This window comes from Onychostoma macrolepis, chromosome 02 (genome assembly GCF_012432095.1).
Source record: "Onychostoma macrolepis isolate SWU-2019 chromosome 02, ASM1243209v1, whole genome shotgun sequence".
Taxonomy (NCBI): Eukaryota; Metazoa; Chordata; class Actinopteri; order Cypriniformes; family Cyprinidae; genus Onychostoma; species Onychostoma macrolepis.
Window position 1 is genome coordinate 6636817 of NC_081156.1, and position 15612 is coordinate 6652428.

The 15612-nt window shown below is 36.8% G+C and overlaps 2 protein-coding genes and 1 long non-coding RNA gene across 3 annotated transcripts; 2 read left to right on the forward strand and 1 right to left on the reverse strand.

The window, feature by feature from the left end:
* Window positions 1–139: 139 nt before the first annotated feature.
* LOC131525413 (uncharacterized) lies at window positions 140–3821 on the reverse strand. Its single transcript, XR_009267208.1, has 3 exons — window positions 3513–3821; window positions 474–537; window positions 140–382 (listed from the first exon to the last, which is right to left on the reverse strand). It is a non-coding gene; the product is annotated as an uncharacterized LOC131525413 (long non-coding RNA).
* Window positions 3822–4009: 188 nt separating this feature from the next.
* LOC131525406 (C-C chemokine receptor type 4) lies at window positions 4010–8093 on the forward strand. Its single transcript, XM_058752997.1, has 2 exons — window positions 4010–4943; window positions 8039–8093. The coding sequence occupies exons 1-2, from the start codon at window positions 4608–4610 to the stop codon at window positions 8060–8062; spliced, it is 360 nt and encodes a 119-aa protein (XP_058608980.1). The 5' UTR covers window positions 4010–4607; the 3' UTR covers window positions 8063–8093.
* A 4335-nt stretch (window positions 8094–12428) lies between these two features.
* LOC131525180 (5-beta-cholestane-3-alpha,7-alpha-diol 12-alpha-hydroxylase-like) lies at window positions 12429–14602 on the forward strand. The gene is given in 2 exon segments (XM_058752553.1): window positions 12429–12871; window positions 12874–14602. Coding segments are annotated over 2 exon segments (1530 nt in total). The 5' UTR covers window positions 12429–12690; the 3' UTR covers window positions 14223–14602.
* Window positions 14603–15612: the final 1010 nt, after the last annotated feature.

The following is a 15612-nucleotide window of genomic DNA, read 5'->3' on the forward strand; positions in this document are numbered from 1 at the left end:
TATAGATTTCATTAGATTTGATAATTTTTATATAGAATTCATTTTATTTTTACTCCACATAGGTACAACTGGCATTCAATTAAAACAGACATAATTACAAAATATCAAATTCTTTATTTAAAACGTTGCATGTATAACACATAAAAATACAGTCTTCCAATGCTGGAACAGTGCATCTTCACCATTTCTCCTGTCTTAGGATGTTTTGCAGTGCGTTATGTTGTGTCCTCTGGATTCATCCTCACAAAGAATCTTTAGGCAACAGAAACATAATGGGGAAAGAAGACAAACAACCAAAGACAAATATCTGCAAAACCCAGGTGCCTCTCCAAAACGTGGCCACCATCTTTGCTCACCATCCACTTTGACAGAAATGTCTTCTCTGAAAAGCAAGAAGTATAAATGGCACACTTTTAAAAGGCAAACCTCATATAGAAAACACAAACCTCTCAAAACCATAGTTGTTCTCTTACCATGCTTGTCAGTCTCAGGGTGGCTGGCCTGCTCGTGTCTTTCTTGATGCTTCATTGCAGTTGCCTTTAAAACACAAATACAAAAAATGCAGTAAATCTTAAACTCCATTAAAAACTATAACAAACTAATTCTAAAACTAGAAAGGCAGCTAGCCATAAAACTAGTTTAATTTAGCTAACATAGGATTTTATTTTCTCAGTAGGCTCAGGGGTTAAAGCAAAAAAAAATATTTTGACTGAAAATTTTTCCTTGGCCAAACCCCATTCCACAGCCATTCCTGTCACGCACCCAGTTTAAGAGCCGTGTTTCTCTTCCTCCCCACCCAAGAATCACCTGCACTCAGAATTGAATTTATTTTAACTAAATAAGACAAGTAAATAGTAAATAATAAAATAAGAACAAATAAATGAATGACAATCAACAGTACAAACAAAAACAATAAGATACAAATTAAATTATCAGTACTTAATATTTTTCAGTTAGGTCTAACTATAATCTATTCAACTGTAAAATAACACTGAGTAGTCTTCACTGTATAATGAAAGACAGCAGCAGGTTTATTTAGGCTGCTGTCTCTTTAAGACCTCATGCACAGATCTAATATGTTACACATGGCTCTATGCTTACTTTTCTTTTCAGGAGCCCTTGTCCTCCTAATTTAAAAATTAGGAGCACCTTCTGATCAATAATCAAAAATTAGCCTTCCTAATACCCGGTGACATTTGACTCCTTAAAGTGACTTACAGGGGTATTTTCTTTTTACCTTTGCGATGGCATCATTTTCATCTGTCAAATTAAAAATTTATGTTTATAAGCTTTTTAAAATTTCTATTTAAAACAATATACTGTAAGTAGTAGAATAAGACAAATAAGTTACCAATCATATGAAATTAGTATTAATAAAAAAATTGTACTACAGAGGTGGCACAGAAGAACACAAAAGTGGTTTGTACACTTCCAGATGTTTAATGAGGCTCAGAGGTGGCATGAGTGCAATTAAATTCATAGATTCATGTGGAGATTAATGTTTTAAATATAAAATTTCGAATACAGAAATATTAAATGATTTAAATAACTGAAATTATATGCTAAAAGTGAAACTGAAACCGCCAGCAGGTGGCGGCAAGTCAATTATTTCTTCACTGAATCATTCATTCAATTGATTCATTCGAACGGATGATTCATTCAGGAATGAAGCAAGTGACTCACTGCGTCCCAATATGTATACTATCCAACCTATCTACCCTAAATAGTATTGAAAATTACGACTACCACTCAGAATTTAGGATGGATAGTATGCACATTGGGACGCAGGCACTGTCTTTATGAATGGTTAATCATGAATCATGGGTTTGGGGGTGTATGGGTTTGGTCCCCCTCAGCTAGGGGTGGGCGATATGGCAAAAATATCACAATTTTTTTTTTTTAGAAATATCACGATTCACAATATTATCACAAGCAGTACAGCCAAACTAATTTCCCTATTATAAAGACAAAGCCTTTCAAGGTAACAAAATATAAAAAAGTATGTCGGATATTTAGGCCAAAGTGGGTGAAGATAAAAATCGTTGTCATTATTTTATCTTTGTTATTAAAAAATGAGAGCAAAGATACACATTACAAATACACATAATATACAAATAAAATAAACAGTGTTTTATTTTCAGGTAGTCTACAATAGGTGCATTTAGCAGGAGCATTCAAGAAATTGAATGAACAAATATAAAAATAAAACACTATATAGATTGATTCCTATTAAAGCAACTGTATTAAAGTTTTTCAGTCAAGAGTAGTGAGTGATTTTTCTCTTTGTGTTTGGTGTTTTATTAACATTAAAGGAATAATTCACCCCAAAATTAAAATAGGCTAGTGTTTGATTTTTATACCTTCATTTACTCACTCAAAAGTTGTTTTAAACCTGAACGAGTTTCTTCTGCTGAAAATAAATGCTATTAGTGACTTCCATAGTATTTTTTTCCCCCTACTGTTAAAGTCAATGTGAACCAGCAACTGTTTGGTTATAGCCACATTCTTCAAAATATCTTCTTTTGTGTTCAGCACAAGAAAGAAATTAATACAGGTTTGGGACAACATGTGAGTGAGTAAATAATGACAGAATTACAATTTTAGGGTGAACTATCCCTTTAATTACAGTCGGCAGCATGTTTAGTCCTGTCCCTTTAAGACCTGCACGCATCTAATATACAGGCACCATGCGTTTCTCTCAGCTTTAGACATAACCAACTGAGTCTATACATAAACCTGGTGTGTTTTGACAGTATTAACACAAAACATAACTTAGTTCATTAATCAGGCGCTGTTTGGCGGGCTTTTCAGAGCACGCGCTTTGGGTGTATGTGCTCAGAAAAGGCGCTTGTCAGAACAGCACACTGAGTGCAACGTTTAACCAGTAAGTCTTTGAAGCAGATGCAGATAATGTACTTTTGGTGACTGCGAATAAGTGCAGTGTCCCGTGAGAGTAACTCTACCGCTGAGTTAACACTGACGTGAATGTATGTGGCGTTGTACAGTATATAGAGACGGCGGCGCCAGAACTGCAGCTGATAGAATGCGTGCTGAAGTACGATACTACGATATTTCTTCAAAAAAGCAAATCGTGGAGACATTTTTATAGTCCACGATCAAAAATCGTCGTATCGAACACCCCTACTCTCGGCAGAAATCGCAGACTAGGGGCACCGGACCGCAAGGGCACTTTACCATCGGACCTCAAAGGGGCAGGGGCTCGAGCAACACTTCATGTTGAAGTTTGAGGTTCCTGTTTCTTGTTTGTTTTTGCTGTTTAATTAGGCCAATTTTTCTTGTGTTTATATACCCTGTGTTTGTCCTTGTGTTAGGAATGTGGAAATCAGCTTCATAAAGTTCTGAGGCATTCTCCTTACAGTTCCAGAAAAAGATTGAAAGCTTCCAGAGTGTTGAAAACAGCGCCATCTGGTGGTCATTAATAAATAAAGCAGCCAAAAGCCTTTTTAAAGGGTTAGTTCACCCAAAAATGAAAATGAATGTGTTTTACTCACCCTTGGGGCATCCTAGGTGTATATGACTTTCTTCTTTCAGACGAAAACAAACAAAGTTATAAAAAAAATTGTCCTGGCCCCTCCAAGCCTTTCAATGGGGTAAGTGGGTGTTTTTTGGCAACAGTTCAGAAGATGTGAAATAAAGTGCATGCATCCATAATAAAACGGGCATCACACTGCTCTGGTGGGTGAATAAAGGCCTCCTGTAGCAAAACCATGCGTTTCTGTAAGATAAATATCCATATTTCAAACACAATAAACACTTTTTTTCTCACTTCCGCTGACTGTGGTACGCAGAAGCCATTTAGGCTTCTTCTTTCTTTCTTTCTTCCTTCCTTCCTTCCTTTCTACTTCTTTTTTTTTTTTTTTTTTTTTTTAAGAGTTTATCTAAATACTCTGCATAACGAAAAAAATGTGACACTTGTTAATAAAATACATTTTGTGCATATAGGCTACAATATAATAATATGTAATACAGTTGTAATATAATGTTATTTAGAAAATATGTTGGATCCATATTTATTTGTATGTATGTATTTATTTATTTAACAATATTCCTAAAATTAGTTTTCTTTAAGGATGGTGCCATCACACACACAGTATTTTATTGGTAAAAGGCCAATTGGATGAAAGCAAGCTATTTCTCTCATTTTCAGTATGTATTAGTAGTAACTAAACACATCAGAAAAACAAAATAACCTCTGCATTTAAGGTGTGTGTGTGTGTGAGGCAGAGTGATATGCTGTTTTCCTGCTCCTCCCAATGCTCAGCGAAGCATATTTCCTCTCTTACTGTTGATAAAGGTCTACTCAAAAAAAAAAAAAAAAAAAAAAAAATTGCTTTTACGCAGCAGGCTCCTCTGATTCATTGCCTTAGAATCAGAAGAACAGGGGGGTGTTCACTGCTTGCTAATATTTTCCAGGCTTTGTTTTGTTTCCTGGAGACTTACTTTCCAGAAGAATTAAATGAAAAAAGCTTAAGGGCAAGTGTCCTGGAATGTCATACTGATGGAGAAGTGCATTCTTAAGTAAAAGGGAACCGATTCTCTCTCAGTAACAAAAATCTGCAACAAAGACTCGGAGCTGATTCCAAACCATGGATGTTTTAAGCCCAGAGGACAACAGCTATGAGGACTATTATAATGCAGAAGGACTTGAGGAATTTGGGCTCTGCAAGAAGACGCATGTAAAGGAATTCAGCCATGTGTTTCTACCTGTGTTCTACTCCATTACCTGTGCATTGAGCATTATTGTCAATTTTACCCTTCTAACATTGTTCATCAAATACAAAACTCTGAGGAAGGTTTTGCCTCTGCACATGGTCATATCGGATATTCTTTTCACACTGAGCCTTCCCTTCTGGGCAGTGTATGCCAGCAGCGAGTGGATCTTTGGTGATCAAAGCTGTAAGGCAATCTCATTGGTTTACATGGTGAGTTTGTATAGCAGCAACCTGTTTGTTGCTAGTCAGAGCTTGGAGAGATTTATGGATATTGCATGTGTTGTTTCTTCCACCAGCATCTTCAAAAGTCCAAAGAGGAATACTATCTTGTGCGTTTTGGTGTGGCTTTTCTCAGTTTTGGGTGCAGCTGTTCATGTCAGCTTCATTGAGACTCAACAGTTCCATGACCAGTACATTTGCACTTATCACTTCAACGATAAAGTCGGATGGAAAATCTATGGAAGATTTCAGATGAACGTACTTGGGTTCGTCTTACCGTTCCTAGTGCTCCTATTTTGTTCTATTAGACTACCTTGTGTTGCTGAGGTGAGGAGCACGGCCAAGGTGTTTAGACAGGAAGCTGGATTCACCATCATGTTTTTTCTCCTCTGGTTCCCCTACAGTGTGGTCATTTTCCTGCATGCTTTGCAAGACCTTCACATTTTTTATGCATGTACCACTAACATACACTTTGACTTTGCCATTCATGTGACAGAATGTATTGCTTTCATGCATGTTTTCATCAATCCTGTTTTGTATATCTTTTTAAACAAAAAAGCCTGGCGACAACTCAGAAATGCCTGCAGAACTCCAAGAGAGTATCTGCTTGAGGAATCCAACAGTTCATCTGTCATGCCAAGTCAGGGCGGAGCTATAGAGTTGAAGGCAGTTCAGCGATATCAAGCTCATGTCCTGAGCATTAGTGCTGAACGACCTAATAATTTCCTACCTGAGCCAATGTAAAAGCTTTATTTTGTTTATCGCAGTTTAATAGTTATGCCAACAATGCTGTTACTTACTATGGCTTCTTCTTGCTTACTATAGGATGTATTACTATTACAATATACAGTATATATATGTATTTAAATATTTACAATAAAATATATTTTATATGACAGCTATCAACATGGACACTGAACAGTATATGTTAGCTTGGTTTTATATGCCAATACATACTGTTTTTATTCAAATTTGTTGAAGATCTTTCCACAAGCAATGGCTGATCTACCAAAGACAAAATCATGCGTGTGTCTCTGATTTTCTTTGACCCTGTGAGGTGTACAAAAAATAGAGAAAAAATACTGTATATATCACCATTTTGCTGTCAAACTAAAATGCTTATGAATTGACACTGCTTTCAACAGTTCAGTGATTCTGAGATATGCTGAATCAGTTCACCCAGTGGTCTTTCCCCAACATTCTTATCATAAAGATAACGATAGCCTTGGCCCTTCACATTTCAGATTAAAAATTACTCTGTTAGAACTTAGGAGCACAATGCTCAATGGATATTTAGTCTTTTTTTATTTTATCTTCAAGAGCTTCAGTGAAGTTTCGATAGATGTAATACTGTATGTTTTGATATCAGAATCATAATCAAATTCAGTAGCAGAAAGAATTTTCTGCCAAGCAATTTGTCATGGTAATGAAGCACACAATGTGCACACATTTAAATAAAACAACAAGGCATAACTGGTTGGATACAAAAAGTAAAAATAAAAAGACACATTTTGTTATTTATATTTATTACAACAGATGTTTAAAAGAAACAATAATGTATTCCACTTTTACCAAAACTGCTTCATATGTGTATTATGTTGTACAGTTTGCTTATATTATGTTATGCAGTACACTGGTATTTTGAATTTTTTTAAACCAATTTTTACCAGTCTTTATGTGTTTACCTGGATTTATTTTAATAAATTATCATTTAAAATGTAGACATTAAATTCCAAATGAAAGAACAAGGCCATACAATTTTTTGACTTGCTATTTTATATTTGAACTTTTTTGTCTTTTCCCAGAAATTCACAATGGAAGGTCAAATTCGGTCTTTATATGTTGTTTAAAGGTCTTGTCTCTCATAGCAAAAACCAAACAAACAAAAAACCTGCATCAGTAATGCAAAGTTCAAGGCCTATTTAAATGATCGCTTTCCAGCTCAAAAGAAGCAAGGTTAGAGTTTATGACAGCAGTCCACCTATGAACATATGTTACCCGTTTTTTATCAGCTGTGTTGTATCAGGACTTAAAGTGGCAATCACTAGGGCCTTTATCAACAGCTGAAAAGAGAAGTCTGAAAGAGTATTTCTAGCCTAGATGCATAGTTAAGGATGTATTTTTGAGGAGGTCAAATTTAAATAATTGCAATTGTTTAGCAAATGTTTTAGTTTAAAAAATTACAGAGGTTTAGAGAAAAGGGTTCTAAGAAAATGGTTTAAATGGTCAAGTATTCTGAAGGTACCAGTTCAAATTCTAGTTAAGAGGTCTTTCTGTGTGAAGTTTCTGTTCTCCTTGTGTCTTTGTGGGTTTCCCCCACAATTCAAAGACATAGATGGAATGTGAATATTATTATATTATTACACATATATGTGTTCACATAGGTGAATTGGAGATATTAACTTGTGTGTGTGTGTGTGTGTGTGTGTGAGTGTGTCTGCGTGTGAGCTCTGTGGCCCGAGTTGCTCTCTTAGCCTCCAGCATCCCTGCGGCCAACAGAGAATGAATGTTTTTGGAGAATGGACGGATGTTAAAGTCAAACCGCAATACATCTGTATCCTGTATACATTGGTTTGTTTCCTATGTCATAGTTTGTAGTCTGTAACTGCACAACAAATTGCATGATTTATTAAAAAATTCTCCTCCCATAAACTTTGTGTCTAAAAGGGAAACTCCTACAAATGCATATGCAATTAAGAACATTATTTTGTGTATTTGGTGTAATGCAATGTGTTTATGCGGTTTAAGGTTTTAAAAAAAAACCATTATTTTCCACATACTGTACATTATTGTTGCTCCTCTATGCCCCGTCTTTCTGAAACACGTAGATTTTTACAAAGCTCATTGTTCTGAGAAGCGAGGCGTGCTCTGATTAGCCAGATATCCGGTGCGTTGTGATTGGCCGAATACCTTAAGTGTGTGACGGAAATGTTACGCCCCTTACCGTATTGTGATGCCATGTCCCGGCGCGATGAGACAAAAACAATAAATCCCATTACAAACGAGGCATTTGTTGCATCGAGTGGGGACATAATTACTGATTATAATGACTTATACTGTCTTTTACTGTGTTTTTTGTCTTTCAGACATTACCATGTCTACATCTGTGATCAGAAAAACGACAAACAACAAGCACTACTCTACACTGCTCAAAATTCGCGTTTGAATAGTCAGTGGCAAATTCTTTAAATATGAAAACATACTTACAGGCTGTGAGTCAGAAGCGCCAGACTGTTCTTGCAAAGTTGGAATTGCCCCACTTTATAGAAACAGTCTTTGTGCAAGCCAGCATTGTAGGCTACTCTTCCAGGTTCAGCAAATAATCCTCCGTAAAATGCGCTGCACACACTCGAATATTTGGGTTGAACTGTTCTGGAACAGTGTTGTAAATACAACTTAACCACTGATTTCTAGTTGTGTCCTCTTTTAGAAGCCCAAACAAAGTACTTTCGCTTTCACAACGAAACACAGCGTCTCCAGGACATGGCGACAGTGGCAGCAACAATACGACAGCGAGAATAATAGTTCCGCCTTCTTTCATTGCATATACATTTGAGCGGTGTTTTGCAAATCTTCCCACACCTTGACGTACACATGTGGGGGCATGTTTGAATGAGCCATTTTAGGAGGGCGTGGTCGAGTCTTAACTTTTATAAAGAATATCTCTTTGGTTTTGAGACTTTAGTCTTTGCAACTTCAGGGATCTTATCTATGCACAAACAGCTCGTAACACTCCAAAGAGAAAGGAAAACTTGAAATCACATCATGTGACCCCTTTAAAAGTGAAATAAAGCCATTTCTCTGACAGATCAAAGCTGGGCAATGAGTCCACACCAGTGCATGGACTGCGATGAGATCAAGAGCAGGCATTGGTTATAAAAGAATTTCAAGGGCACTCTCACTTGTAGTCAATGGGTTTAGAGCCTTTAGGCAGATGTTTCTCCAGTGAGCTAGGCAAAGAGATGGCATGAGCTCAGGACTAACAGATGTTTATTGACTGGACTGACAGACCATCATTCAGACGGGCCAACTGACAGACAGAGGAGGAGTGTAAACGATAGCACAAAACACTCACATTAAGTACAGTCACATTAGCGAAACTGCAGTGAAATTTTTCAAGCAAAAAAGGTCCATTGCTTCCTGTACTGCTCACAAAGAATCATTTTAAAACCAAGCAGGTTTTTATTGCTCAATACGCTGAATTCATGTGACCAACTTGAAAATGAGCGAAACTTGCGTGGGGAAGTTTAAAAGAAAAAAAATCAATCAAAAATCAAACAAGACCTTAAGTAGCATCAACGCAGAATTTAATAAACAAAGCTTGCATACACAATTCCTCTTCCTCTGCTTGTAAACAGTGTAGTACTTCCGAGACAGGCTGTATCATGACAACGTCTGCTCTCGCATCAACAAAACATACATGAGTCATGCTGCTTTCGTGAACACACGTCAGAGATCGATGCAGAAGTGAAGAAATTGTTGAATAAAATTGTTATTTTTGTTTTTCTGTGCACAAAAAGCATTTCCATTAAGGTTGAACCACTGGAGTCACATGGACTGCTTCAATGATGTCTTTACCTTTCTGGGCCTTGAAAGTAATAGTTGTGTAGGCTGTCAATGGAGGTATTGGCAGTGTTGGGGAAAGTTACTTTTAAAAGGAACTATACTCCATAAAAAAGTAACTAATAGTGTTACTTTGTTACTTTTTATGGAAAGTAATGCATTACGTTACTTTTACATTACTTTTGGGGCTCTTGCTTAATTTTATTTTTTTTTAATAACAAGAACCCACAAGTTATATTTTTGGCAACTGTAAAGGCCCTTTCACACCAAAATGAAATGAATAAGCCTCAGGGTGAGGGATGAGCCTCTGCTGCTGCACCTCACTCCTAATTCCTCTCAACACGGGGACAGTGAGTGAATTAATGGGAAAACAAAGTAACTTGTATTACTTATTTAAAAAAGTAACTCAGATATTTCTTGCATATTTAAAATGTTACTTTACCAATTAATTAAAAAAGCAATTTATTTACATAACTCTGATTACATAATTATAATAACTAATAATAATTTCTTACATTTATATAGCGCTTTTCTGGGTATAATCATAGCGCTTAACATTGTAGGGGGAATCTCATACATAACCAAAACTGGGGACTGGAACCTTTCGGATTTCATTATGATATCTTCATTTGTGTTCTGAAGATGAATGAGTGTTTTATGGGTTTGGAACAACATGAAGGTTAGTAATTTATGACAGAATTTTCATGTTTTGGTTGAACTATCCCTTTAAGTATTTCCAAGGTCACTGTGTGTTTACATTCAGATACCAAACTAGAGTTATGCTGTTTCTAGAAACTTTGAGTGGTTTATTCCGGCAACAGTATATTGTTTACTTGTTTTACATTTTATTAGCAGAGTAGGATGAAGCACCCATGGGCTGGAAAAAAAAAATTACATAGGGTCCTCCACCCATCGTGATCTATCATGCAAGACAGGCGAAATCTTGCTAAATAAATCATTAATTTAAGACCTGTTTTAGTGTTTTGAAATATACTCAACTTAACTAGGCTCAATCATGAAGACACAGATGATACAGTATTTAGCTTTACCTCTTATTCCAACTTGAAACCTCCATCATTTCAGTTTGCATTTTGCCTGTCTCAGTTGGCCAGGACAAAGGAACAACACTTTCATTGCAGCCTTGTGATGACAGAGCTCCTTGTAATCTAACCCAACGAACCTGACCACAGCTTTTCCTAAATTAAAAATCACTTTTAATAAAGGCCTAAAGGACTAAATGGTCTAAAAGGCCCGTGACTATTATGCAAATAATAAAAAAAACAAAAAACAATCTCCACCATGTTTAAAGCTATGGGAGAACTCATTCTGAATAGTTCACATCAGTGATATTCAGCCACTATATTAACTTCAATATTTACCAAAATATAATTAAACTCAATATTTAAGGAAATAGGATTTCAAATCTAAATAGAACTTCACATTTAGATTTCAGTTAACTGTACTGATTAATTCAGCTTATTCATTATTGCTCTGCTTTGTGTCAAGTAAATGCAGCTATTGGAAGGCATTTAGCAACAGGCAATGATTCAAGGTAACCTTTATTGCACCATCAAGGTCATGTCTAACTACTGCAACCAGATCTCTCTTATCTCAGTGATAAGAATAGCCTTGATCCTTTCCCTTCTACATCACTACATTATCTGCAGACTGTTATGTATGAGCTAGACATTATAGGTATGGGGTGGATAAAGGGATCTAAAATAGGTTCACGCAGAAAAAGTCATTAATATGTGCTTTATAAACAGCCAACATGCTAGTAATATGAATGCTAATAAGTAAATGATCAATTGTGAGAAATGGTCTCAGACCATTTGTTAGTAAATATAGCATTAGTTTTAGAAATTAAACTGATTACATAAATTATCTGAATAGTGTCTGATGTTGTTAAATATGGCACAAAAAACAAACATAAAAATGGTCTCAAAGGCCGAGACAGCCGCCCACGGCTAAAAATAACCTAAGTTTCCTAAATGTTTAATAACTTTTGAACCGCTAATCCTATCTGAATACTTTAAAAAGTGTCGGAAAGCAGAGATTCTCTGGTCTCTCAGATGGATATTCAGAGACTCCGTAGCGTACGTGATGGTCAGAAGAAACCAATGCATTTCATCCCTCTGAGCCAAACAGGAACGATTTTTGACGCTTAGTCCCACCCCTGTGCCCAGATTGGTTCAAACTGTTACATATTCAACCAATAAACATAGGTTTTGGTCTTTTGTTGTTTAGTAAGTTTCTTTGGAAATCGGACCAAAAGCAAAGTGAAAGTAAAGTCTGTCATGCGTGCATGAAAGCAAACACAAAATAACACATTTGCATGAGAGCACTCTCTGAAAAAGCCCAGAAAAACATAGGACAGAGCACTTTGGCATAAAATAAACCAAAAGCAAGGGGAGCACTGGAATTGAGGTATTCGCGTCGCGAGGCGATGTCCCGGTAAAATCAATTCTGACCAGCCAGTTTTATTATGTAAATAATACTTATATAGTTCATAAAGATCATTTGCACTATTTTTTTTTATTTAATTTTTTTTCTGTTGCACTCTGTATATTTTGTTATTATAAAACACGGTTTCCATTTTCTTTACTCTCTAAATGTTTTTGGACACATAAAGTAAATAGACCTGTTTTTTCACTGAAAAGCGCCTATAACAATATTGTAATAAATGGCTATAACTTGCTTGGTGAATGTTATATGTAGAAAACAATTTATTTGGAAGTGTAAAACACCCAGATACAACTTTCTAAAGAAAAAAAAAAAATCCAAATTATTGCTTGTGTTTTTCTTAAAATTCTGGAAATTCATTAATTTTTAGAGAAAACAAAGGGAACATTGGGACTTTAAATTAGCTAGGCTGAAACTTCAAGTTGTCTTGTTTATAATGATATATGGCACTTGATGCTGACTGCTAGAATAGGTCTGAAAAAACAAAGAAAAGTTCAGGTGTGTCAGGTGCCCCAAAAATGTTCTAGGTCTTTAAGGGTTAATTACAAAAACGGTACCTCTAGACACATAATCAGTATTGCATAGAAACTTGAGAGTCCTGCACCGCATGAAGTCACATGATGACAGCAGGGGCGGGACATAAGCACTGCTGCCAAGTAAGAGGAATTAAAAACAGAGCAGAGTTCAACCAAGAGCACGTCAAAAGAGGAACATGGGCAGCCTCCTCCAAATCCTGCTTGCTCTATTCATCTCTGTCATAGGTGCCCTCTACCTTCTGGGGTCTTTTCGCCGCAGACGAGCTGGAGAGCCCCCTCTAGATAAGGGCCCTATTCCCTGGTTTGGCCATGTGCTGGAATTCAGGAAGGACACGGCCAAATTCCTGCAGAGAATGAAGGAAAACACGGAGATATTGTCACAGTCCAGCTGGGAGGCTTTTATTTCCATTTTATCACAGATCCACTCTCTTTTGGCTCTGTGGTCAAAGAGGCCAGAACAAAGCTGGATTTTACTAAATTCGCAGAACTGCTGGTTGCCAGAGTATTCGGCTATCATTCCATGGAAAGCGAACACAAGGTTCTCCAAGCATCAAGTACCAAACATCTCATGGGTGATGGTCTGGTCGTCATGACTCAGGCCATGATGTACAATCTTCAGAATCTGATGCTCCATAGCGTTGGATCAGGAGATGACAACCAATGGCAAGAAACCGGACTCTTTACGTACAGCTACAACATTGTGTTTCGCGCTGGCTATCTGGCTCTGTTTGGGAACGAATCGGTCAAAAGTACAGAAACTTTGGAAAAGGCGAAGGAAATTGACCGGCAGCATTCCGACGAACTTTTCAAGGAATTCAGAAAATATGACCAGTTATTCCCGAATCTGGCTTATGGTGTCCTGGGACCCAGTGAGAAGATGGAGGCCGAGCGTTTGAAAAGGCTGTTCTGGAGCACGCTTTCAGTGCAGAAGATGAGATCCAGAGACAACATCAGCGGCTGGGTCAGTGACCAGCAACAGGTGAGAGACGAACAGGGCATGCAGGAGTTCATGCAGGATCGATTCATGTTTCTGCTTCTGTGGGCGTCTCAAGGAAACACGGGTCCTGCAGCGTTCTGGCTGTTCTTGTACCTGATGAAGCACCCTGACGCGATGAACGCCGTGAAGAAAGAAGTCGAGGAGATTCTCAGAGAAACGGGCCAGGAGGTAAAACGAGGCGGGCCGCTGATTGACCTGTCTAGGGATATGCTCCTCAAAACTCCCATCCTAGACAGTGCAGTCGAGGAGACCCTCCGTCTGACAGCTGCCCCGGTCCTCACAAGAGCTGTTTTGCAGGATATGACCATCAACATGGCCAGCGGGCAAGAGTACAAGATCCGTAAGGGCGACAGAGTGGCCATTTTCCCCTACATAGCTGTTCAGGTGGACCCAGAAGTTTACCCAGATCCCTACACCTTCAAGTATGACCGTTTTCTCACACCAGATGGAAACAAAAAGACTGATTTCTACAAAGGTGGGAAGAAACTCAAGTACTACAACATGCCTTGGGGGGCAGGAACCACTATGTGTCCGGGAAGATTCTTCGCCATAAATGAGCTGAAGCAGTTTGTCTTTCTCATGTTGTCCTACTTTGACTTTGAGCTGAAAAATCCCAATGAAGAGATTCCAGGTATTGATATCAGACGATGGGGCTTTGGCTCCATGCAGCCAACTAAAGACATCCAGTTTAGATACAGACTCAGATTTTAAAAGGTATCATTTTAATATTATTCTATGATTTCATACACTACAGCTTCAACAATATTCCTTAATGAAAACGGGCTTTAAAACTGACATGCTCACATTTACTGGGTCCTAAATTATCCAAATTTTGCTTATCTCACAACCTTAATGTTTCAACAGTTCAATAAGCTTGCATTTACTCTGTTGGCCAAAGACTGTATCAGTGCAAAAAACAGAGGTCACACAGCATATTGGAACAAGATATTTATAAAAAAGGTAATTTTGTGCATTATAAATCTGCCTTTTTAAAAATATCAACATATTGTGCTGATTGCTTATGTGCTATTTAAGAGAAAAACAAGATATATGAGGTATATATGATATATAAAATAAATATATTAAACTCCTTGTCTTTTTGTTGTTCCTTATTGTGATTCTGAACCAGGGAAAAAAAGACTCATATAGGGTCAACTTTATTGTCTTGACCTTTGCACCAAGGTACTCTATAACAAAGGTTCAGTCTGGAAGGCCTGAAAATCGTGGTATATAGTGGTAAAATAAAACAACAGCTCTGTCCACTTCATTTACTCCACAATATATCAGTGATATAAGTTCTTATATATTAATGTTAAACAGATTGGGACTAGCTGTCACATGAACAAGAGCTAAATCTTAGCTGTAATATTTTAAGATTTTATGTTTACAGTTATACACATTTGTTTTCTCCAGCAGTGGTTTTGTTGGTTTCTAATAGTTGGTGTGCTGAAAATACATGTGGGACATCCCCCCACCCCCATATTTTTTCATCTAACATTCCAGGAATTTGTTAAAATGTGAATTTAATTTCATTTGGTTTGCTATTTTCTATATTTAAAAAAACACTCCTGGTGCAAATAAAGAATCTGATGTGCTGTTCAACTGTACAAGTTAGAAGATGAACAGATTTATTATTTTTAATGCAACGTCCCAGTCAGCAAATTGGTGATTTGTGTGTAGCGACTGAAATGTGCTTAAATCTCCTTCAAAATGAAAATACATGTAAATGATCATTAAAATCTATTGTCATTGACAACATGATGAATATGCTTCTAACTATTGCTTCTTAAGGTCATTTATGACCCTGCAAGAGAGGAAAAGATTTTAGGGATAGTTCAACGAAAAGTCTAACATCATACACAACCTCATGTTTTAATAAACATGTATGAAACATTTCTTTACTAAACATTACTAAACATTTCTTGAAACACAGTGTTAATGGCGTTCAAATTGTTTTATACCCAATGAGTTTCATTGCATAATATTTAAAGTTTAAATAATTAAAATAATTAAAAATATATGCCAGAAAATGTTTATAATGATATGAGGGTGAGTAAATGATGACCGAATTTTCATATTTGGGTGAAGTGTCAAACTCTGC